The 26,831-nt window shown below is 39.5% G+C and overlaps 1 protein-coding gene across 3 annotated transcripts in view; it reads left to right on the top strand.

The window, feature by feature from the left end:
* Positions 1-4,919: 4,919 nt before the first annotated feature.
* Positions 4,920-26,831, top strand: part of LOC115405525 (5-hydroxytryptamine receptor 4-like) — a 170,835-nt gene continuing 148,923 nt past the window's right edge. Inside the window, exon 1 of one of the 3 annotated variants that reach the window (XM_030115147.1) lies at positions 4,920-5,070. Coding sequence is in view for 1 of the 3 variants with exons in the window: in XM_030115132.1 (XP_029970992.1) it covers positions 7,142-7,253 (112 nt within the window). In the remaining 2 variants the exon portion in view is untranslated. Of the gene's footprint in view, positions 5,071-7,139; positions 7,254-7,461; positions 7,557-26,831 lie in introns of those variants that run through there. The other 2 variants (XM_030115132.1, XM_030115140.1) reach the window with 2 other exon arrangements.

Genomic DNA, 26,831 nt, shown 5'->3' on the forward strand with positions numbered 1-26,831 from the left:
ATGAGTGCTGCAGATACCTTTTGAATAATAATTCAGTCACAAAAAAACATACCTATTTGGAGTAGAAAAGAAAACATTTGGAGGAAATTAATTATATATATTTGAAATAAATTATTTCCTGTTATGAAACACCAAAAACAAATAATCCAAAGTTAGAAAATGAAAAGGTAGACAGAGAACGATACACTTCACTCACTGATGCATGCTGAAACCTCAGAATCCAATTACACTGACATAAAAAGACAACATTAGCTGTAACCTGCAGCGTTACAGCTGGAAGGTCAGGACTCATGGCGTGACATTCACATTTTAAAATTAAGCAGTAATCAATGCTCAAAACGATCATCTGCTCAAGTGAGAGAGTCATACCGCTCTTCAATTTTCCCTCTATTAAAACCACAAGAACATCAAAAACAGATAAAAACAAAACAATCAGAGCGGTGTACCAGAGCCTGTTGTGTGAACAATGACAACAATCAAAGCCATTGCATCCTGCAGCTTCCTTCATTTTACAATAAGCAGAAATTAAATTGAGTTGCAGAGGAGCAGGTTTATCCATTATTTTGCAAATGAAGAAGCATTCCCAGAACTATTTCAGTTCATCAGGAGAGATGGAAGTTTGGCCGCTCTGCACATCTCGTCCGACTATTAAAAGTAGCTAGGCAACAATTCACTGTAGACCTGCAAGTTCATTAAAGAAGAACAGGACAGAGAGCATCAACAGAGAAGTCTTCATTTTTATGCAAAACCTTTACTATTTACTATGAATATGTTTAAGATATGAAAGCATACCATATAAGCGCTTCACAATTTCAACTTATTTCTAAGACAGGTAATGCATATATAACATTTTTAAGGGAAATAAAATGGTATGAACTGACACCAAGCATTTCAACTGTCCATTTGCTTTCACAAACACCTGCAGGTTTGAGTGTGAATGATTCATCATCATCAGTGAATCTGCAATATAAACAAATGATAAAATAACTCTGTCATTTTCTTTTGCATAAATTATAGGCTTATGATTAGTGCAAAGTTTTTGTTTTCCTATTTAAAGAGATAAACATGGAAAAAAATGTAATGTACTTGCCAAGGAAGTAAGAGTTTATGGTATAATTTTGAAGTATCTATCCAACTTCAAGAATCTCATTATTTCAGATATATATATATATATATATATATATATATATATATATATATATATAAATAATATACATTTTGATAGACTTTCATCTTTAGGCTCAAATGAAGAAGTCGTGTCATTCATCTATAATTAATACAGCGTGATGTGATTACTATTTAACTTTAAACGTCTGCACTTTTACTTTGGAAACCTCCCAGTGTCGCACCTTTTTAGTCCATTTCACTGTAGCTCTGAATCATCTCCAGGATTTTAAACAAGTTACTGGCCAGTTTGAGGAATATAAACTGCAGAAAGTGTAGACATTTGTATGCATGTCGGAAGTTAAAGTAAAAAGTCATCAGAAAAATGGATAAACAAAAAGAAGAATGAAAAAGTGGATGAGATAACAAATTCAATATGATCCGCATCTGTGAAAAGAAGGTTCGACCTTCAGGAAGAAATTCTGTCTGGCTTGTATCAGCCGATCTAAAAAAAGCCTGCAGTCCCTGATTTAAGAGAGAACGGAGTCATTCTAAAATAAGAGAAAGAGAATAAGATGTGAGAAGCAGTCTTGAAATTGATACGAGTGACGTTGACAGCTGTCTTGTGTACGTCGGTTCACACTGAGTTCATCTTATTAATTTGTGATTCAAACAGTCGATAGATGCACTTTTATTGAGCGACACTCATGGTTTGGAGGCAGGGTCACATGAAAAAAGTGGTCATGTGACAATATTTAGATCAATAAAAATACCTTCTCCGTGCATGTGGCACTTTACACGCAATTCAAACACTGCTTTACACTGATTGTGTGCAGCGTTGCACGATATGAAGCTCTCTTTTTCCAACGGAGGATTCAAAGGAATACCTTATTCTGGGCTTCTGTAGAGCTCTGTGATGATAAGTTTACGAATCAGGAGTCCTAGATCGAAGACAGACTATATCTGAAATAGGTCATAGTAAGATTAATAAAAACATTGTAGAAAATACAAATAATAAACCAGACATTCACTGATAGACTGAATTAACAGAGGACAGGAGATTGGAGTTTTAAAGGGAAAGATTAATGCTTTTCTTTAGAAACATTTGCATATATTCAATTATTTTTCAAGGAATTATATAGTTTTGTGTTCTTTGAATCTATTTTTTATTCCGATTCCTTCGAGTTCATTGCACTCATGATTTTTAATTCGCAACTTCATTCTTAAAATGACAGAGTTGTGCCACGAATCTTTGCAAAATAGCTGACATTTTTATGAGTATCCAAGCCATTAGTGTTCATGAAACCATCCCAAAAGGAAGGTAAATGGTTAGATCAGTGGAAAACAGCAAAAAAATTCTACTAAATCAAATCAAACCTATTTTTGGAGATATACCCATAAAAGTAATGATCTTTACAGGAGTTGAAATCCACTTATGTGGGAGACCGTCTGCCTTTTTGAAGTCTCCTCTTCAGTTGAACATTGAATTAAGTCACTCGAAAAGAATAGGAGATTGTTTTTTGATGCTTCCTGGGAAGCTTGTAAATGGTTGATTAGGTTGAGCTTTATAGACGTCTGACAGGAGGCATGGGAGAGGCGGACAGAGACACGGACTCAGAATACAATCATTTCCTGCTGCAATCAACAAATAAAACAATGAATTCATGTTTTACTTCTTCTAAATGACAAGCAGACATATTTGTGGTCTGCTATGCTTTGTGCAACTCTTTAAACAGGTTTTATTTTGTTATGCAAATACTGATTATTGCTCATTACTCGACCACGGCAATGTGCAACCTTTAAATATTGGTATTTTCTCCTTATTCTCAAGGTTAATTTCTAGGTCTAGTAGTTTAAAAATGATGTTCTTCGTTTTGCACTATGTTGATGTTGGTGTACATTTTCTTGAACTATTTGTGTTTTAAGGTTTTTCACCTGTTTTGGCCATGGCAACTCTCAAAATAAAGGAAAGAAAAGAAAGCAAATCTTTATCATTTAGTGAACTTCAGCCCAATCTTCGGAGGCGAGCTGCCTTTTTTAATAAGCTGCAGGTGAGAGTGAGGAGCACAAATCAGTAATGATTCTACTTTTTTCATCCCTAATGACCATCTTTTGTATGTATTTCCTCTTGAATGGTGCTAAACACATTTGCCCGGCCTTGCTTTTTCCTTGTGAATAACATATATTTGACTTTTTGTGTTCTGGAGTTTGAAGCCACATACCTTCATCCCTCTTCTTGACTTGAGTTACACTCGAGGTTCATCACATGCTTGACTTCAAACCTCAAGAATCATGTATTTTTCAATGCGTCTGTGCTCATTAAAACTGAAGGGAAACAAAGAGGCGCTGATCAAGGTCTCTGTTGAGTGCTGCCTTCACTCTATTACGTACCGTCATGAACCATCTTGTGACCACGGTGGCTCCAGATTCTCACTTCTTTAAGTAATCATTAAAAAGTGGGCCTGCTGTTCCCAGACAAGTCTATGTCCATAAGAATAATTTGATATAAAGCAAGCTTTGACTTTACTTGAGATACACCAATACATACGAGAGCAAAATGGGTAAAAAAAAAAATACAGTGTTTATTTCAAATAAATTTCAAACAATTTCAATTCCAAATATAATAAAAGAAGCTAAATGTTTATAATGTCAACAGAAAAACATTACAGCATAAAATTATGACTTCAAATTACAACGGACCATAAAAAAGGAACACTGAAGGCATAAACATAACCTCACAAATATTTAAAGGTTTCAGTTTAAAACATTATCATTATATTGCATCCTGCCATGCAAACAGCTTCCCTGCCCGTGGGGGGCAATTTGGGTTTTATCGTCTTGCCAAAGGACGCCACAACACACAGACCCTCAGAGGCTGGGGACAAACTCTCCTCAAAACATATTTGAGGTTGTCATTTTCTGGGTTTGTTGCTATTTCTTTGTTTACCTACATCTAGTAAAAGAGAGAGTGGAGTTCAATGATCTGGCGAGAGAAAACAATGTTCCACATATTCAGGGTTTTCAACAAGGTCCAGTGATCATTATGACCTGCTGGATTTACTTTCACGTTATTAGTGAACAAGCATAATGACATTAAGAGTCATTTATGTCTCTCCACCCACCATGTAAAATGTCTGGAGTTTTATAGGTCACAACAAATGCAAGTGGTTCAAGTGGTTCTCGTTTCCTAAATCAATTGTACAAGGCTATAAGGCCATGGGCTCATCACAGGAGCCAGACCACTTACTGAACATTCAAAATGAATATAAACTTTATTTATAGTTTAGTTTAGCATCATAACTGTATTTTATCAACCCTTTAATAGGCAATTACATGGAAAATAACTTGGTTGACACTGAACTTGGTGCTTATGAAGGATCTTTAAGATCTCTGAGAATCATGACAAAACATGACACTTATGCTTTAAAAGTTTGAAAAAATGTGTGTCCCCCTCCTCTGCTCTTCAAAAAATGCTTAAGTTCATGTTTATTTCTGTATGTGGCCCCCAGTGGGGAAAGTTAAAAGCTGAAAGACTATTATTGAGACTGAAGATAATTGAGTCAATTTGCATTGACTCAATGTCTATTCTCTCTCCTCTCCCATGGTTAGTTTACCAAACAGACTCCAGGGAGCGACAGATGAAAGAATGAAATATTATTATGGTTTAAAAAAGTTCCTGACTTCCTGGAAGTGAAGGGGTGGGGAAATGAGGTTAGGGGAAAACGACGCACACCTGTGGAGAAAAAAATCTCACACGTAAGAGAGACAAGCAAGGAGTGCAAGTAAACAATCATTCAGGTTCCTGAAAGGTGTCCTTAAAAGGACAAACTGAAGACAGAAAAAGAGGAATCTGTTCAGAAAAGAACCAGCTGGATGGACTTTGAACTGACTGCTGAATCTCTGAGATGAGCTGGAAGAAAAGTGAGCCGGTGCATCGGAAGGAAACTTGGTGACTCTTCACAATCTGTAAGTTTGTTCACATAAACAGAAAAGTCTTCCTGTCTGAACTCTGCATGCTTCCTTTGGCTGGCCTCATCCACAGTCCATGCACTCTGTTTAAACACCTGACTGTCTGTATTGACATTGTTGTCTTTGATTTTATGGAAATGAACCAATCAGCTGCACTTTTGTTTTATTATGAACAAACAGGCTTTACAGTGAGAATTTTCAAGGTGCAAGTTTTCTCTGGGTGCTCCACTTTACTGCAACAGTTCAAAACTGTGTTTCTGGTTACAATGATGAATGTGCCACAACATTCTGTAACAGCAGCAGGAAGACAGAAGAACTGTAGAGAACTCCTGTGTGCCAGGGCCAGAAAGTCCAGTAAAGTTCAATTAATACTGTTGAGCTGTTGTCTTGGTGAAATAAACTTCAGGTGTAGTTTTTTCCCTGCGTGTGTTAATATATCATTTCTGTTGTTGTGAACTACTGCAGGGTCCCTTTTGTTATTTCTATGAACATGAAAAGAGGGAAGCTCAGGTTCGGTTAATTTTATTCTGACAGTTTTGGTGATATTCAGAGTAGTTTTTTAGTTGCTTCAATGTTCTTTGGAGGATTCTTGTCAGTGTGCTATCAATGATGGAGTTATGGGTGGGACACTAGATGAGCTGAGGGCCATCTATCCAGCCAACAGAACTTGATGAAATGATATTCGCCACTGGTCTGCAATGCTACTCTTTAACTGTTTTAGCCTAAGAACAAACAGTTTCATCAAACGAGATATGAGTTTCCCTCAGTGTGCCGCAGCATCAGAGGCTTCTGACGATGAGTCAGCTTGTACTAATAGGGTTTGTCCTTTTTAATTTTGAGGAAATTACATTCTCACATTCTCAGCATTGCACTGCCAGCTGTATTTGTTAATTCTTCCTTGAAATGCATGGGAACTTTTAGACATTAACAAAATGGAAAAACAACTTGGGGTGATAATCCAACCATTGCGAAGAGAAACTGACACAAGGCGGAATTATCGCTACGGGCCATGAAAAGGAGACAGTTTTGTGACCAGCTGGCTCGAGTGAGGGAACGTCTGAGAGAATGAGGATGAGTTCGACTAAGACAGGCAGGGGGGAGAGTAATAAACAGATATGGAATGATGAGACGCTGTTTTGTTTGATGTAATGCGCAATAAATGACAATGAAAGGAGGCCAGGGGACAAACGGACGGACGGATGAGTCACAGAAGTTAAGAGAGAGCTGTGGAGATTAAAACCACTTCCTTTTCTTATGACGACACCTGAAGTTTCTGAGCTGAAAGACTCGCTTCTTTTTATATGGTCGAGGAGGTACAGAAAATAAATCTGAAGAAGTGTCTGTGTCTTTAACAAACCTGACATTTACAGGGGAATCAAAACACACACAGAGCTGTGTCAATACAAAACACAAAAGCACCGATTTAATTGTTGACAGTTTGTCACTGAAGGAAGAAATTATTGAAGCTGAATGTTACTGTTGATATACAATACTCTGGATTTTTAGAAAACTTTTCAAGCATAGATTTGAAAGTGGGGCCCTTTTTTTTTTTTGGGTAGAGCTGTAATCAAGTGTAATGAGACCAGATGGGAAGCTTCTTTATATTTCTTCTCTGAATGTCAAAATCAAATGACAGAAATGTGTCCATTATCCAACCAGATCTTCATGTAAAATCTGACATGACTGCATGATTGCACATCATACTGGTTTACAGCTGCTATTTGTGAAAAATAAAGATACAGTTTAAGTTAATGCTACACTTTAATGTGCTGTAAATTACTGTTACTGTAACAAAATGAACAGACTTTAATTACATAATGCAGAGATACATTCAATGCTACAGAACGTGTCCAAGCAGTAAAGGTCAAAGTGTAGCCTTGTTACATGTCCTTTCTTCCACTCCAGCGCGCGCTCAACTGGGGACAACGTGGACCGAATGGATCATGCCAGTCAAACGTATATGTCAATGACGGAGAGAGTGCGTGGGTGAGAGACGGAGGAGGGGGGAGAGCGAGATGCTTCCCCTCACGTTAGGACCGGGGAGGAGGGACTAGAGCGGAGCGGGTTAATGTCCGCTCGGAGTGAAGTCGCGGCGGCAGAGCGCACCATCTCCGCCGCTGCCGACTGCGCGCAGTCTTCTCCGGGCAGCCTCCGCGACGCGTCTCGAACATTCCTACGAGGTCGGGCTCTCCTCCACACGACTTTTCTCCATCTTTTTCCCAAGGGGGCTTTACTCCACCGCCTGTCTCGCCCCGGTGTCACCGGGCGCGCACCGGCCGCTCGCCGCTGCCTGTGTTTGCGCGCAGCCTGCAGCGATCCAGCGCTGCGCTCCGCTCATCACTTCACTCCTCCGGCTGTTCTACTTTCACTTGTTTAGCTCCTGTCAGTAGTTTGCACTCACACAGGAGAGCAATGTGACTCTTGCCCGTGGGGATTTAGCGTCGTGACATGCTCCCAACACCCGGAGCCTCCACAGAGAAATGGTGAGTTGAAGCCACTTTATTCCCGCAGATTAACTGACTCGCTGTTAATTCATGGGTTTATTCCTCTCAACGTTTGACCTCTAAGACAAAGCTGACCTACCTCAGAGGGAGGAAATTCTCTCAAGCATTGATATTTGGAGTTTGTGGTGCACGCGTGTGGGTTTCCAGTCTCCTTGATGGTGCTCAGTTTGTCCAAATAGATTTAATTCCACACAAATCCAAACATGAACATCTGAATTCCTGTTCACTTCTTATGAGTCACTGTGCGTTTGGATGACTTAAAGTTAAGCAAATACATTATATTCACTTTTGATTTTGACTCTCCATATTAACTTTAAACATCTACCAAAGTTTGATGTCGTTTTCGGTGTTCACCACGTGCGTTATCGCTCACGCTTTTGAAAGGTCTGAATGTTTTGACCTCCACATTTGGGGATCGCTTTCTGCCAGCATCACATCGATCTGTCTGGATGCGGATTACATACATGCGTTTCCATACACCCGATTCCCGGAGGTGTCCGGCGGGGATTTGCGGTTCAGGCGCGCCTCTTGTTTGTCGATCGGTAATCTGTTGTTAATTAGGGTTGTGGATCTCCGGCACGGATTGACGACCAGCTTTCCCGGCGTGCGCGCTGGGAAGCGGGGAGTCTGCGGGCAGCCCGCAGCATCCTGTGAATGAACGGTGGAAAATGCGTTAGATGGGCTGATTAATGGGCGCCGGAGCGCCTCTGTGGGTTTTCCTGATCAGGGAAAGTGATGGACCTGGAGTGTGGCTTTAATGAGGGAGTCACTTCTGTCCTCTGTCAGGAGTGCTCATAGTTGTTTTCTTGGTGCAAAACCTAATCGAACAGTTTCAGGAAAATAGAAAAATGAAAAAAAAAAAAAAAAAAAATTCTGAAGAGCAATTTTCTTCAGGGAGGGTTTTTGATCAATTGAAAAGCTGTTGGAATATCGATTCATATTGTGCTAAAGCTCGATCTTTATTGGTTAATAGCTTCACATGCATTTTGTGAAGATAATTGTCATATTTAGAATGTGATTTAAAAAAATCATTTCCTCAAACGATTTGCTGTATTGGGGTCCAAGGAGGGTGGTGAAGAATCCTTCTTCTCATTATTTCAGCTGGTGGTTGTCATCTGAGAAAACTGAAGCAAAATAGAATTTCCAGTGATTGAGTGAATGCAAAATGCCTCTAATTGTTTGAATCAGGCAGATTTTGTGATATTATTGTAGATTTGAACCATATGAAGACCTTCACACATAAGTGAGGCTTTTCCTGTCGTTTTCTACTTTGAGTCAGATACGTTTTCTTGACAAATCAGTAACTTTTACGATTCGTATTGTGTTGCAGTATTATTGGTCAGACTTGTGGGGATTCGGCATGCCTTGATCTGAGGTGCAGGTACAGTGTGTTCTCCTGTCCAGTGGGAGGGGCACGGCTGTATCGTTTACGGTTCAAATTCTCACCTGCTCGCCTACGATGCCTGCATTAGACAGACCGGAGCGCAGCTATTTTACAGGCCGTTTCCATCAGATCAGTGTGGGTGTCAGGATTCGTCAGCTCCACTGCTCCCGTGATGATGTTCAGCTCTTTGTCTTTAAAGACTGAATTTGCACCCTGGATTCCTGCTGAAATATGTCTTTAATCAGAATGCACACTCGAGAATCAGAGGAGCGAAATTTGATTCTTTAGAAATGAAGAATAGCAGATGCTGTTCAGTAGCATCAACACTGGCTCTCCAGTTTTCCGCCAGATTGCATTGTTGATCGAGTCTCTCATTCCACACTTCAGCAAAGTGAAGTTCTTCTGCAGATGTGCTTGTATTGACTTTTATTGCTTTTCTGTCTTTAGTTGTGCTGTTACATTTGTGCGCCTGTTGCTGTGTGCAAACGTACTCTGCACCAGGATCTCTGAGTTCTGTGTGAAGCTGGATTTTCTAAATGAAATTCCTTAAGTTTGGGCTCAGCATCAATGAATGCAGTTTGTATTTGACATCTTTATTCTTTATCAGCTGGAGAGTAAGCATTATGACAAGTTACTTTCTGAAAGTGTCTCTTGTATTTGGTGATGACAGTTTATGAAACCTGTTCAGTTCGGAGCAGATCCAGAGTGAGATTCTCTGGAGGGAAGGTGTGTTTCATCAGACATGGGAATGCCTCCCGATCCCCCGCGGAGGTTGAGGGAAGGAGAAGCACTGAATGTTTTTGACAACATAGCCAGACCTGGATAAGTGGCAGAAACTCAGCCGCTTAATTATTCCTTCTAAAGATGAACTTTAATCAATAAAGACAGACAAGTTCATCAGTGGTGAAAATAGCTGTAATAACTCTGCTTGAGTGGAAATCTTCACAAGCGTATCAAGTTGTAAAGTGAGATTTAGGTGAATTAATTATGGAAAAGAAGGACAGATGGTGGTGATGGGGGGGGGGGATCAGCAGCAAATGAAACAGTTATTGTACTCAAAGAAGCTGAAGACCTTTCATGATATTTTGACTTGCAGTCAATATGAGCAGAAGTGCTGTCAGACGAGTGTCAGTTTGTTTGTGAGGTTTTTGAAATGCTTCAGATAGAGATTTACCTCCATGTGGGGGCGGTGGATCTGCTTAACCTGGATCAATATTTGCGATAAACACATTTCCAGAACTAAATGTGCTCCAATGAAGATGATACTGCCAGCAGTGGCCCTCAGTTATTGTGTGTAAATGTGATGAATGTATGGAGACATTTAGCATTATTTAGCTACTTCATTGAAAAAACATAAAGATAACATCGCTACTTCCCATAGAACGGATTATGAGTGGCTTCATATCAATGCCAGTAAATAAAGGAGTCTCTCCTGTTTTGCATAATGTCAACACTGACATGAAGACAATGCTCCGCACACACTGCTCTTCACCGCTGTCCTGCTCCTGTGATCAATTTCCAGCTGTAACTGGAGAGCGATCATGTGTTAGTACTGTAGAGGGCAGTCAATAGAGACGTCAAAGAAAAGGATATTGAGTACTCTGGGGCACGCTGAACAACAGGAGACTTTCAGTGTGGGACATGTGCTGCTTTGTCACTCAATGCATGGATTCCCAGCCCTCCAGCATCGTGTACATTAGAAAGGCACACAGCTGAGACTGCATTAGGGAAGAGTAAAAAAACTGGAAAGTCAAACCAGGCCTGTTAAAAAGGTTTAAGCAGCAAGTAAAGGAATACTGTTTCTGATGTTTTTTGGAGAGTGCACTCTGTTTTCTCCTATTTTAAAGTACAATATATCCATAATTACAATACACAAGATTAAAAGCTTAGTTGAATCTCATAAAGATGCTAATTTTGTTTTAGTCTCTTTCACATTATGTACCTTTATGCAAATATTTTGTAATGATTTTGTTTTGTGGCAAAAATACTGTTGAAACAAATTATGCGGTGCCAGCAGAGCTGGTATTGTTTGTGTTCCACTGAGAAAAGTGAGAACTCGAAAAGCTGGAGTGTGTGGTCTGTGGGCCCAGAGGTATGCAGTGGTTTAATTTAACTAATTTAACCATAGAATTAGAGATGAGGGATGAGTGGGGTGACGAATATCTGAAAAAAGTTCCTGTTTTTTGTGTAGCTTCATGATTCAACCTGGCATATTTTAATCTGTTTATGAATAGCTCTCAACTTTGACAAGAAACAGCTGTAAGATAAGATGAACACCGCTGACATAATACTTGAGAATATTGGGTTTTCATTGAGTTCTTATATGAACTTTTATCCTGTTATGTAACATGGAAACTCAGGCAGGGTGTCCTAAAGAAGTGAAGAGGCTTGTATCCAGTCAACTGAAATATCAAAGATCGCTCTTTTAAAGGTCTTCACATGACCATTTAAACACACACATACACACACTTGCAGACTTGCAGCTGTATCTGTTGAGATATTCTCACTGACATAATCCTTCCTCCCTCCTTCCTGTGACCTTAAACAGAACAACTAAGAGTCTGGATTCCACATTGACCTTAACTGTAACCTCATCCTGAAGCTTAGATAAATATATGTATCACAGTTTTGAATCCCGAATACCAACACGTGCTTTTAGGTATTTTAAATATGAACTGTCGCTTAATAGTTCTTCTGAATGTGGATGAGTAGACGGACAGTAACAACCGTGGCTGTCTGCAGAGTGTCATGACTCTCAGTCCATATTCTCCTGGAACTCGGTAGTTTTAGAGTTGAATCATCCATAAATCCAGCTGTATTTTTTCCAAATAAATGTCGGTGTACTTGCCGTTGTTCATACTTATTGCATTCTCTGGTGTGACGTCATACCACAAAAACAAACGGCACCCGCTAGTGGCCCAACATGAGAACAAGATAAATTTTTATTACCTTCTGCCTTTTCCGTAGCAACGGACCTCGTTATCAAGATGTTTCTATGGAAATGCAAAACTTTCATGAAATGAAAACGTAAAAGTGATGCATTTTTACTTGGAACGCTGTCGTGTTAACCCGGCCATATTTACTTACTCACTTTAACCTCAACCAACTGCTGACCGAGCCCAAATCAATAATCTTAACCTAAGACTTATCTCAAATATATATTCATTAGAGGATTAATCTTCTTAAAATAAGTGTGATACACACCCAGCAACACACACCATAACTTGTCCTTTCTTCCCAGACATTTTGTCCGAGTTGAAATCCAGTGTTGGGTACATATTGTTCTGGAAAGCGGAGGATGTGTCTTCTAATCATGTGTTCCTCTTTTTCTCTTTACTGTTTGGAGGAATAAAATTATTTTATGATGCAACAATTTAGCAGTTTCAGTAATGCACAGGTGTGTGTCATGACTTCAGAGGACACACTGCTGACTGAAAACTTTTTAAGGAAACAATCATATCATCTTTAAATACTTCTTGCCCTACTTTAACTCTGCCTTCAAAACGAAGCTGACTTTAACTTTGAATGTGTTCTTTGGCTTTGTTGTGAACTCAGGGATGTCCAACTGATTTACTTTTGCATCCAGTCATTAATGTGTATCTTTATTCTGAGACTGTGTTCACACATTTAGGTCCCGATGCCGTTCATTACATGTGAAACACACCTAGAATCAGACACAAAAGAGCATCTGCTGCGGATCAATAGTCACTTCTCCTGATTGCACAACCCCTCATTACCTGCCTGCCTCGCTCTGACTGCAGCGTTACACCTGGCACGGTGACAGCGGAGGGCTCGGCATCTGGAACTGAATAATTAATTATGCTGAAATCAGAGTTTTCATCAATTACACCATTAGCATTTTGATGAAAAGTGTCTTAAGCCACCTGAAACCTTTAACAAGTGTGGCGCTTATTCAGATTAGTGGAAAAAACAACTGACTGCACAATACAGGGAATCTTATGGTGATTTCTAGCATTAATGTGAAATTTATTGTTAAAAAAAATGCAGTTTTTTTTTTTTTTTTTTTTTTTAACGGGGACAGTGGTGTTTGCCTCCTGCACTGCAGGGTTGTTGGGTCTTCGTCACTTATATTGTTGCTCTGCGATGGTACTTTAACACAATTCTGACGCATTTGTTCTTTTGCTGTGAGGGAAATTGGTGTCGCGGCCACTCGATGGCCGTGCCACAGCTGCAGAGGCATTAACAGCTTAATGGATGCCACACAGTGCACTTAATGTTTGCTGAATGCCATCCTGGCCCGATTCGATAGGTCACAGAAATACTAATTACCTGGCAGTATATCAAACGTCATGTGTTGTATAGTAGGTTTGCAAAGACGAAAAAAAAAAGCAACTTTTCTTCATTTATTGCTTGCTAGTCTTGATGGAAATATTATTTTTTTTTTTTTTTTAATTTTTTTTAATGTTTTTATTTATGAAATGCAAGTCACAAAGAAACTGTTCAGAAAAATATGACATCTTTTCTTTTTACAAAGTTAAGTGAACATAATCAGACAAACAATAAACAAACCCTCTCCCTACCCCACAAGATAATCCTTTTACGTAGATAATTAAAGTGTAACCTTAAGGAAGGGAGACCAAATAATTAGATAAAAGAGAAAGGAAAAAAAAAAAAAAAAAAAAAAAAAAACACAGAACAAAACAAATCTAGACAAAACAGGATAAAACATCACATTACATAGAACAGAACAAAACAAAACACATCAAAACAACAAAACAGGAGAAAATAAAGGAAAAGGGAAGAAGAGGGGAAGGAGGAATGTTAGATGTGCTGACTGAAACAAAACGTGTACTGTTAATGAGGGCTGCCTACTCCTTGGTATGAAAATAAACCAACTTTGCTGGAGTGTTACAGGATGAAGAGTTCTTAGAGAGCGTTATCTGCTGCTGGTGGCCCGCTTCAGAGGGCATCTATAAAGAGCATGATCATGTAGTCGGTCTTCGCAAAAAAAATTCTCGTGCTGGTAGTTTATCAAAGTAGTTGAGTAGTGGTCTCCAATGAATGTAAAATCTGTCTAATGAACCTCTGAGTGAAAACTTGATCTTCTCGAGTTTCAAAAGAGATAAAATGTCATGTAACCAAACTTTAATAGACGGTGGCTGAGAGGATTTCCATAATAGCAGAATTCTTTTACGAGCAACCAAAGAAACAAAAGCCATAACATTATTCTGAATGGTCGTAGTATGAAGATTATCTGGAGGTCTGCCAAAAATAGCGATGCATGGAGAAGGGATTATGTTTATACCCAGTACTTCTGAAATTGTTTTAAAGAAATATTGCCAAAATTTAGACAGTTTGGGGCAAGACCAAAACATATGAGTAAGATTGCATGGAGTCTGTTCGCATCTATTACACTTATCATCAATTTCACCCGGGTAAAGTCTAGAGAGTTTTTCCTTACTATAATGTAATCTATGAAGAACTTTGAATTGTATTAAAGAGAGTCTCGCGCAGCTAGATGATGAGTTAACATTTTTTATAGCCCCGTTCCATAGAGTCTCGGACAGGCTCAACTGAAGTTCTGATTCCCACTTTGATTTTATCTTATTGACAGTATTGTCATTAATTGAAGAAAACAGCTTATACAAATAGGAAATATGACCTTTTGTTAAAGTTTTCGCTTTAAGAACCAGATCTATTCCACTGGGTGCTGGAATATGTGGGAATGATGTAACGTGCGTTTTTGCAAAGTCCCGCAGCTGAAGATACCGAAAAAAATCTGATCTGTGAAGATTAAAGGCGGGAATTAATTGATCAAAGCTAGCGAACGACCCATGAATGTAAAGATCTCCCAAACTGCGCAGTCCTTTATGTTCCAAGGTAATAAATCGTGGATCTATCTTTGCTGGAGTAAATAAGTGATTACGACAGATGGGAGTTACAAGAGGAAGAGTAAGCCATCCGAAATGACGTCTTATTTGTGCCCAAATTTTTAGAGTTGCAGATACTACCGGATTGGAAGTGAAATTTGACGGAGAGATGGGTAACGTACTACATGTTAAAGCTAATAATGATGAAGAGCAGGAGGTTGACTCACTTTGGCACCAAACAGATTGAGGAGAAGCAAACCATGATAACATTTTGTGCACGTTGGCAGCCCAGTAGTAATTTATAAGATTCGGTAGACCTAGACCTCCCTCTGTCTTATCTCTGCATAATAACAGCCGATTCGCCCTTGGGCGTTTACCAGCCCAGATAAATGAAGAGACACTTTCATTTATAGTTGTGAAAAAGGATTTGGGAAGAAATATTGGAAGACACTGAAAGACATACAAGTATCTTGGTAAAACGTTCATTTTTATAATTTGTATTCTACCTGCCAAAGACAACGGTAGATAATTCCATTTTTGTAAATCTGATTTCACTGCTGTTGTCAACGAGTTCAAATTTTGTTCCCGCATTGTTCGCATAGAACGTGTAATTGTTATACCAAGGTATTTGAATCCTTTGCTGTCTAAATCAAAAGGAATAGACGATGGTGGTATGTCTAAGGCCAATTGGTTGATTGGGAAACATTTGCTTTTAGAAATATTTAATTTGTATCCAGATAGATTTCCAAATAAATTTAACAGTGTCAAAATGTGTGGGATACTCGTCTGAGGTTCCCTCACGTAAAGAAGTAAGTCGTCCGCATATAATGAGACACAATGTTCCATACCCCATCTTTCGATTCCCTTGAATCCTGTCTCCCTTTTTAGAGCAGCCGACAGGGGTTCTATTGCTAATGCGAATAATAACGGAGATAGTGGACACCCCTGCCGTGTGCCACGAAAGAGACGGAATGAAGTAGAACGCTGATTATTTGTACATACTGAGGCAGAAGGGGATGAATAGAGTAATTTAATCCACGAAATGAAATTACTACTGAAGCCGAACTGTCGTAAGGAAAAAAAGAGATAGGTCCACTCCACCCTGTCAAATGCTTTCTCAGCGTCAAGAGATATTATGACCTCTGGAGCACGAGAGGAAGATGGTGAAAGAATAACGTCGAGAATCCTTCTTATATTTGAGAATGAATGTCTTCCTCTTATGAATCCAGTTTGGTCATCTGAAACAATTTGGGGTATGACCGTTTCTAATCGTCGGGCTAGGATTTTTGCCAGTATTTTAACATCTACCGAAAGGAGAGATATAGGGCGGTAAGAGGCGCAATTTAACGGGTCTCTGCCCTTCTTAAAAATTAAAGAGATAGCAGCCTGCATAAGTGTAGATGGTAGAGTGCCCTGTTTGAGTGAGTGGTTAAACATTTCAAGTAACAGCGGAGCTAGTTGATCCGAGAATTTTTTGAAAAATTCTACCGGATACCCGTCAGGGCCTGGGGATTTACCACTCTTCATCAGCTGTATCGCTTCCTTAATTTCTGACAGGGTGAGAGCGGAATCCAATCTCCTATTATCTTCAAGTGAGACTTTAGGTAAATCGATTTTTCCAAAGAAATCCTTTAATTGGTTTTCGTCTGTGTAGACTTCTGATGTGTACAGCTGAGAGAAGAATGAATAAAAGATTCTATTTATTTTATCTGGGTCAAAGGTTATAGAGCCTGTTCGATCTGTTATCCGAGTAATTTGGTTCGATGCTGACTTTGCCTTCAGCTGATGTGCCAGAAGGCGTCCAGCTTTGTCACCATGTTCGTATATTAACCCTCGGGAACGAAGAAGAAGCTGTTCAGCTTCAGTAGTAAGAAGGAGATCTAGTTCTGTTTGAAGTCTAATTCTTTCTTTATACAAGTCAGGTGCCTCTGTATTCTGGAGTGAGTTGTCCAAATCTACAATAGCTTTTTCCAGCTCTTTTTGTTGGGACCTTCGCTGTTTATTCGCATGGGAAGTGAAAGAAATAATTATACCCCTTATAAAGGCTTTAAAAGTTTCCCATAATATAGACGGGGAAGTTTCATTGTTTTTGTTGGTATCACAGAAGAGAGTAATCGATTCAGAGATGTGATTACAAAAGTTGGTGTCTGCTAGTAAGAGAGGATCAAGCCTCCAATATCTGAATCCCTTTGGTTTCATACTGAAGCGAAGGTCTAAGATTACTGTGGCGTGGTCTGATACTGTAATAGGTAGATATTGGGTAGAAACGATTGTTGAAATAAGTTTTTTATCTATCAAAAAATAGTCTATGCGTGAGAATGAACGGTGTGCATGGGAAAAAAATGAATATTGTCTTGCTGAGGGGTGTAATATCCGCCAGGGATCCGCGAATCCATAATGCTTCATGTATGTAGAAAGGGCCTGGGACATTTTCATAGGTGTAGATGATCGTGAGCTAGACCTGTCCAGTGTTGAGTCGATCACACAGTTCATATCTCCGCCCATTATCAATAAGTGAGAGTCTAAATTTGGGATAATAGAAAATAATGAACTCATAAAGTTATAGTCATCCCAATTGGGAGCATATACAGATACCAGAATTACCTGCTTTTCGTACAACGTCCCAGTGACAATGACATAACGACCATTCGAGTCTGTTATCACCTTTCCTGGGGAGAAATGTACATTCTTTCGAATTAAAATAGCCGTGCCCCTTGTTTTTACATTGAATTGAGAATGAAAAGTGTGATCAATCCAAGGTCGATTTAATTTCCTGTGATCAAGGTTACATAGATGTGTTTCCTGAAGAAACATTATATCAGCGTTTAGATTTTTGATATGTGTCATAACCTTTGTACGTTTGATTGCAGCATTTAGCCCACCAGTGTTCAATGAGACAATCCTCACAGCGTGACCACCAGCAGCAGCATCTCCATTGGTTATATTGGCCATGGACCCATGTCCAGCAGTAGAGTTGTCAGACCCGTCTCAGGGAGCAAGCAGCACATAGTAAAAAAGATCTTCTGGACAAAAACAGCACAACAGAGAATGAAAACACATATAACATTAATTATGCAGAACTCAAAACAAACAGTTTCTGATCTTCCCCATCCCTCTTCCTCAGTCCCATTCTTCAACATAAAACCCCAGTGTTCATACTTCCCTATCTGTCTCACTTTCTTCTTCTTTACCTGTCTCACCTCCTGCGGCATGTTTGTGGTCATTAAGTCCCCTATAACTGTGGATATGACATAGAACTCCACCCCCCCAGCTCTTGTACACTATCAACAGAAGTTGAGAGTTGAGTGGTGAAGCAATGATTAAAGATCGAAGTCTCTATCCATGTGTTAATTGGAACTCTCTTCAGTTGTAACACTATATGAAGCAACAGCAAATAAGTCTAGTTCATAATTAGAGCAAATTGATCATTTCTGTACCTAATTCGAGGTGTAGATGTGACCTTGATTTATTTTTCACAACTTATACAGTATCAGCAGAAGTTAAAATGATTCTAAATTCCACGAGTGAGATGATGAAGCAAAAATTAGATTTATGATCGAAGTCTCTATTCACGTATTAATTTAGAAACCTCTTCAGTTATGTAATACAGGACCAGGCAGCAACAAAAAGGTCCACTGGATAATTAAAGCAAATTGATATTTTCTGTACTTAATTCAAGGATAATCCCAAACACTGTAGATAAGACCTTGGACACATTTTTCACAACTCTTGAACAGTATCAGCGAAAGATAAGATGACTTTGAATTCCATGAATGAAATGGTGAATCAACTGGATTTATGAGCAAAGTCTCTTTCCATGTGTAAATTTCGGAGCCTCTCTGTTATATAACATATAACCAGACAACAATAAATAGACCAACTAGGTAATTAAGGCAAATTGATATATTCTAAACTTAATTCGAGGTAGACCCAACAACACTGCAATTAAAAAATAAATAATATTATGTGAACGCACATTTACGCCCAACACTGTCCCATCAGTCTTTAAGTCTTTATGATAAACTAACGAGAAAAGAAAAAGAAGGAAAGAAAAAATCTTCTTTGGCAGAGTTGTGGGCATGAGAATTCATCTGCTCCAGTCTCAGTTGTAGTGCTCACCAGTAACTATTAACTCATGCTGTGAGTTAGCTTAGTTCATCTTGTCCCCTGATGCATTAGCCAGTATACTAATCTCATTTGGGCTCTCGCTGATATTTAGCCACGAAAGCGGTGGCTTCATCGAGGGATGAAAACCTCTTTCTGTCTCCGTTCTCCAACGTGATCTGCAGGCGGGCTGGAAAGAGAAGAGCTGGCCGGAGAGTGAGGTTGTAGAGGTCGGACATCACTGCTCGGTACTTAGCTCGTTCCTCAGCGACTTCTGGTGTGTAGTCCTCAAAGATCTGGATTGATGACCCACGATACTGGAGTTTCCCTCGTCTCTTGCGGGCTTCTCGGATGATCAGCTCTTTGATCTGATAGCGATGAAGGCGAAGTATTACCGGTCTGGGCCGTGAGCCGGGTTGCGGTTTAGCAATGAGCGTCCTGTGTGCACGGTCTAATTCAGGAGAGGACTGGAGGGTCTGATTGCCGAATACTTCAACCAGGAGATCGGCGAAGAAGCTTGTAGGTCTGGTTCCTTCGATTGACTCTGGTAGGCCGATTATCCTAATGTTGTTTCTGCGGCTACGGCTCTCGAGATCCATAGCCTTAGCCATTAGCTTTGCGTTGCTGTTAGTTAGCGTCACGCACCTCTCCTCCAGAGCTTGGATTCGCTGATCTTGTTGCTCGATGTGGGATTCCAGTGAGTCCATTCGCTGACAATGTTCTGTCATAGTTAACTGCATTTTGTCAAATCTTGATTCCAGGGCAGCGAATGTTGCTTTGAAGTCGGCTGAGATACTCGCTCTGTGCTCCTCTAGCATGTTAGCAATGCTAGCCAGCGTAACGCTGTTGCCCTCCGGATAGGAGTCCGGTTCAGTCTTTTTTGACGCTTTGCTTGATTTTGACATTTTTCCAGAGTGAGTAGATTCTGCTGCTGGCTGTCCTGTTCACACTCCGATGGGGATCTTGAAAAAAAACAGTGAATTCTAAGAATGATCGCCGCAGGAGCTCGAGATAACGCTGCTTTCACATGCTAACCCGGAACCGGAAGCTCACATGATGATGGAAATATTATTGTGAAGTTCAAGAAGGGATTCATCGTGTCAGTACTGAAGAAGCATCTAGAACTCGGTAAACATCCCAGGACTCCCTTGGAAAAGAGGTTTTTAATCTCAGCGGGACCTTCCAGGCTAAATAAAGGTTTAATAAAAAATAAAATAAAAATAAACCGTAAATAAAATGCTACTTTGAGGATTAAATGGTTTCTAAAGTTAATAAGTGTGAGCATTTTAGAACTTTGTCAGAAACTGTTATTCAGTCATTTTTTTTTACTTAAAATGGAATGATGCTGCAGATTTGGAAACAGTGTCTTGAATCAATGTTATTTCTTTTTGAACACTTTGTATTTAATAAGTCTAACAGCAGGTTATATGATTTTTATATTTAGACATTGTACAATTTGGGCAAAAACAGAAGAAGTCAAAGACACTTAAGACTGAAAAAAGAGGAATGGTTGGAGATTTCTGGCCCATTGTGTGAAGTGTCCGTTTCAGTGGATGATTTGGATGATTTGGAAGGCTTTACGCTGTTTACTTCCATAGGATGAATATACTGAAAAAGCAAGATGCACATAAAGCCTGCTTTTTCCATGAAAATAACCTCAATATGAACAGTTTCTTAAAATGACCTTACTCCTCTCCATGTACTAATTCAGTCTAACTAGCTGTAAGCCTTTTTTTTGCATTATGATGTAATTACTTGTGTTTATTTTATGTAAGGCACATTATAGCTGTTTGTGAAAGGTTCCATACGTACTGTAGATACAGTGAAGCAGTTTTATTCAGTTTCCTAACCTTTGGCAGATTGTATAATGCACTTTTAGTGCTTTGAGTGTTTGTCTTGAATGTCTTTTCTTTTGCACATCATTCATATGTATCTTTTCATGCATGATTATATGAATCCCTTCTTCTGTTGGACGTTTTCAGCATAAATCTTTTGCTGGTGAGTCATTCAAATTAACCACACATATGGTAGACTTCTACATAAAACAGAAAATACATGTATTTAGTCGCAAAATAACACTTTGAGTATGAAAAATCATTACATATTGTAACAATTCCTCTGATGTTATGTTTGCATTTGAATTGCTGAATATTCCCAGAGCTTCTGATCTGTGGCTTTCGGATGCTTCTCTGCTCTCAGATTACCAACCAGCATCTGGAGGGAGAAAATTCAGTTGAAATGTTTTTTTGTACATGGGATAAATCTGCATCTACATATAAGTGGGATGCTCATGTGTGTAGGAGTGTCATGCTTTACATTAGTGTGAGGAGACTCGGCTACATATTTAATTGCTATGAAACAATAATACATGAAGACAAATGGGTATAAAGCTGTGAAATGCACGGAGAGTGGGAGTATGGGAGTAGATTTGCTGCTGATGTGTGGACTGATACGAATCACTCAAATAGACGAAGAGAACAACTGGAAAAGAGGACCTGTGAAGACAAACCACAACGACTGAAGGTTCAGATACTCGGGTCCAGGCCATCACAGAGTGAACACAAAGAGAAGCAAACACACTCTCAGTCCCATGTTTGACTCATCAGGGCATTATCGCTTTGCTAAATACGAAGCTAATAAAAGAACGTCGGGTTGAGGAGTGTAAGTTGGGAAGTGTTGTGTAATGTTTCACACCTTTCAGTTCCCCTTCTGTATAATTGATAATGAATGCTGAAGTTCTCGAGTCATAAAAACCTGCCCTTCTTTCCTCACGTGGATTATTGACGTGTTTGTGTCAGAAGATGCAAACACAGTGCTGGAAAAACAAACGCGGTAATAGATTTTAATGAGGAGTCATGGAGCAGCCGAAGCTGGAGCGGTGCAGAAGGTGAGAGTCGTGGCTGCGAGATGAGCAAAGTGTTGAGAGAGTTCACGAAGAGTCCTCAAAGAGAAAAGGATGTGAAGGTAAAAGGAACAGAGGGCAGAAAGAGAGATGGGGAGGGATAGTGTTGAGTGTATTTTTAGGGTTCTCCCTCTGGCACAGAGGAGAGAGAGAGAGCTTCAGCAGAGCTGCAACAACTCCACACAGACAAAGTTAAAGACACTTTAGAACTGGGTGTCAGACAACATTACAATTCCGTTACTGATTAATTTTTCACATCTGTGCTTGTGACTGCACGTTGTATTTACATGTACACCAGCAATGTCGAATTTTACTTTTGTTCTTCACTTTAGTACTTTATTGCATTTTATATCAGAAATACATGTTCAATATTATGATTACTGTTAGATCCTACCCTTCCTTGTTTTTTTTCCACTCTGCTTGTCTTTGTGAGTCTCATTGCATTAGACCAGTGGCACAAAGCCCAACCTTCCTTTTCTTGGAACCACCCAAGGTCAAGAACCCAATTTCTGATATAAAGCATATATTACCTTTTATTTACAGTCACTGTTGAGATCTGTCTACAATCACTTTGTGTGTGAGTGAAGTATGTTGTTCTCAATTAACATTTTGATTAAAATACAAATCAAATCACTGCTTTCTCCGTGAAATGAGACATTTGGTTTTGAGTCATTCGTTTAAAATTCATGGCTCACAATAACACTTCCCAATTGAATGACATTGGTTCATAAGACATTTCCAGAATCCTTGCTCACATTTTACTATCTGAGCTTTGTGCCCTTGATTTTCCTTTGTGACACAAAATGAAATGGAAACAATGTAGAATCACAGGAAGAATGTCATTAAAAGGCTGAAGATACTTGAGTTTTCGTCAGATTGACAATTAGACCAAATATGAGTTTTTTTATATTATGAAGGACCAGGAAAATGGCTATTACAGCCAAATATGATCTACAAGCCTGAGCGTATCAGCATCCCTTCATCTAAATGAAATCAATTCAAATGGGTATTGGAGAAATGGCATCAATTTGAAGCAATGCAATGTAAATATCCTTGAACAGGGCTCAGAATTTAATCAAACATGCTTACTTTAGCGTGAATGTTTTTTTTTTTTTAAATTGAATTAAAAATTCTTCCTCTAGATGAAAATTCAAAATGAAGCAACATTTGTCATGTTTCAGTGCTGAAGTCATCATAGTCACATGACCTTGTGACTTCAAGCATGTGATCATGTTTACTTTTTGGTTGATATGGTCCAACTCCACAAACATAGGCTGGAGGTGTGGTAGCATCAACCCCCCCCAAAAAGGAAAAAAAAAAGAAGAGAAAAACGAAAATCTCTGGTGCCCTTGGCTGAAGAGTGTTGACTGTAATGCCACCTTTAATGTTGCCTTTTTTTTTTTTTTTAAATTCCCGAATCATTAAACTCATCCATTAGTGTCTCGGCGGCTGCTCATCATGAGTCGTTCACTGAATCAAATCATCTAAACATCATTAGTTCGGCTGTCAGGCAGCACCCACAACATGTTCATTAGAAATTAGAGACACACTCTTCTACCGTCGCCCTTATATCATGGAGCAATAAAAGAATGTAAACACAATCATAGCAGGATGAATATTCCAAGTGTGTCAGTTTGAACGACGACCTCTGGCACCGTTTTCAAATCACTATTAACATGTCAAACTGATTCTGAATTAGAATCATTTTCTTTGCCAGAGACAAATTAGACTCTTGGGAATCCTGTCGGTGATGAGCCTCAAACGTAGTGGTGCATCTATGATTGTGTTTGTCTGCGTGTTTCGATAATCATGAATGCATCAATTAAACTGTGAAGGGTGTGTGTGTGTGTGTGTGTGTGTGTGCGCACGCCCACCCAACAGGCTCCAGTAATTAATCCAACTGAACTTCTAAAAGGACTTCTGCATTAATTGGATCCTGCAGCCAAGTTGTTTTCTTTCTCTCTCTCTTCTGGTACTAACCTGTGATCACGTTTAGTTGTGAAGCCATTTACCTCAAACGCAACTTACGGAGCAGTGAGTTGGTTCTCAGAGGCCGAGCTCCCCTGACAGGCACAAATAATCCCGTCGCTTTCAGTAATCGGGGCGAGGAGACGGTTCTTCTTTGCTGGAGAGAAATGAAACGAGTATTACAGAGAGGAAGCTTAAAGGGTCTCTCACACATCGGTTACAAACTAGCAGCTGGACCGAGTCTGTGCTGTAATGACACACTGTGTGACGACATGTTGGTGGCTTTCACATTCATCAGAATTAAATCAGGATCAAAGTTATTTTGAATGTCTTAAAGGGATGGCAGTGTAACAAAATGATTCAACATAAACTGCCTCAGAATAACAAATATTCTGACGAAGCTGAAACTCTTCTGAGACACGCTGCTTTGTTAGAAGAGATAATACTGAAAATGTTGAGTTATTTGAAATTAAATCAAATTATGTTATGTTTTAATTTAAGCTAGGTAGCACTTTTAAGGCCATCATGAGCTTGATGCGTCCGCACGGCTCCGTGCAGAAAAGTGACATTTCTGCAGCCACGTTCCTCGACACGGTCGTCTCATATGGAAAATTTCCGCATAGAGCGCCTCCAAATTTTTCTAAATACACGGACAGAGACGCACGGAAATAAGGAAGTGAAGGCCTGAAGACTTGGTTTTAAAGAGACCAGAAAAGGAGAAAAGCCTCACAGAGAAAACACACAATGTTACTTGTTATTTTTTCATCCAAGTCTTGAGATTTTATTTTCTTTTCCGGTTTTTTTTTTTCTACAAACAAAAAGTGTTACCTGTTGAAGAAGGTTCCTTGCATTTTAAAACGCTGTTAATTTCACATTTAAACTTCTTCGGCTTCACCTTTTCTTGAAACACTTGAAAATAACTTTTGATCAGTGAACTTTAAACCCGAGCAGGGCGCCGTCTCTCATCCTCCGTTTGCCCTTTTTTTGTATTTAAGCGGCCTGACTTGGACCTGCACGCTCACTGCTTTTTGTTTATTCTCGTGGAATTTGTGTTTATGGGAGTTGAATTCATTGAACTTGTGCGCGTCTTCTAAGTCACTCCAGATAAGAGCGTCGGCTAAATTCCCAAAAATGTGAGAAAGCAAATGTAGTCCCTCATTATTTATGCATGCAGGCTGCAGGCTGGTGGAGTCTGCCTTCACCTTTAATAACAGTCAGACGCTTTCTTCAAGCTGAAACGCGCCGAACAATAGCGCTCAGGTCTTTGTCCTCCACTATTGTAGTCTAAAGTTTGTTTTTTTTCCCCCCTGTGACGCTGCTCTGCGTTGTCACTGCAGGCTCTTTCAGTTGAGGGTCTGCAGGTTATTTTTTTCTTCTGAACAGCGTTCACGGAAGCTGTGCTTTTTTTGGGTTGTTTCTCTATATTGGAGAAAAGGAAATGTAAATGCTTTAAGTTTTTATCGACACTGCCCGGGTCTTATTTGAATGCGGAGAGCAGGAGGCGTTGTTGCTATTTTTAGGGGTTTGGCAGAGTTCAGGGTGGACTCGCTCTCTCCATCCTTAATTATTATTGTCATCGAGCCAAAGAACGACTCTGTTCTGGTCAGACTTCTTACTTGTATATTTCCTGAAAATATCATTTTTGGATGATGTAGTAATTGTTGTTGGAGACGCTGAGAAAAAAAATGAAAACAATTAAAGTTGTTTGTTGGCAAATTCAGAGAGTCTTTTGGCTTTTTTATCATCGCAGTTGTAAATCGTGCCTGTTCAACCTGATTCTTTCTTTGCTGTGCGGTGCGGTAAAGTGCAGTGTAAGCAGAATTAATCAGGATCTGACAGTGCATTCATTATAATGCATGAGGGTGGAAAAATGTGTTAATTTGCTTCTGCTTGTACAGCAAGTTGAGTAACTACAGAGCAGAATGCAAAATCTGGAGGTGGCACTTTCTCATATTCTCATTTGTCTGGTTTCTGTTTCAGTAGAAAAACAAAAAAAAAAAACAAGTTGATTCTTCAAGCTGTTTATTTAAATTGTAAGTCTAAGTTACTGAAAGTTGACGGATGTTTTAAAGAATAAACAACATCAATGTTCTGATTGAGGATGGACGAGTTATATATATGCATAAAAAGTTTTATTGAAGAGTCAACTGCTCCGGTGGTCTTCAGCCCCAAAGTTGGCTGTTCAGTTCAAGTGTTATGTCTTCTGACAGCTGCTGCTGAAATGCTCTGCAGTTTTAATGCTGTTGTTTCAGACAGAGCCTGCAAACAGGAAGGGAAGAACCGTCCATATGCTTCAGCTGTGTGTTGTTGGCACCCAAACCTGGACTGTTTGGGGTTTGAGCCTGTATAATTTCCAGTGATAGAGCTGACTGAAGCAGAAGCTGCAGTGAAGCCTGAACACAGCGATATCTGAGCAAGTCGGAGGATGTTCAACATCATGCATATGAGTGCTTAAATGCTGTAAAGTGAAGAGTGTCAGTTCACCTTTAGGGCTGGAACATTCTGACAACTTGAGAATTCGACAACCAAGCCAAGAATATTCATTGGAGCTGTGTGAGAATGTGTTGCAGGCAGCAAGTCACCTTAATCTCTTGAATGCAACACGGATAAAAAAAACAACTAATCTATCGATTGTCAAAATTCCTTCATGTTCAGCAATTATGACTTTGCACAGGATTCCTAGTTTTTGGGGTGGTGTATTGATTGCTCCTGCGACTCAGCCTTTCTGCCTTTGGAAACTTGTCTCATTATTCCAGCAGTGCAGTGAGGGAAGTCAAAGTGCTGAAGGGTTGAACATGTGATTGATGGTCATTTCTGACTTTGTTTCTGGCACAAACACTGATTAATGAACCCCGTCCTGCTGCTGATGCTGACCTTCTCTCTTTCTCTCTCTCTCTCATTTAAAAAAGCGCATGTATTTCCATTTTGCTGCAGTGTCAGTCTCCTCATTAAGATCAGCATTCATTTAGTAGATGCGTTCATCCTTAGTTTGTGTACACTGATGGATTTAGTTCTTGATTTACATACTCGCAGTGGCTGCGTAGTCAATATGAGCAGTGTATCGT

The sequence above is a fragment of the Salarias fasciatus genome, chromosome 2 (assembly GCF_902148845.1).
Source record: "Salarias fasciatus chromosome 2, fSalaFa1.1, whole genome shotgun sequence".
In the NCBI taxonomy this organism is placed as follows: Eukaryota; Metazoa; Chordata; class Actinopteri; order Blenniiformes; family Blenniidae; genus Salarias; species Salarias fasciatus.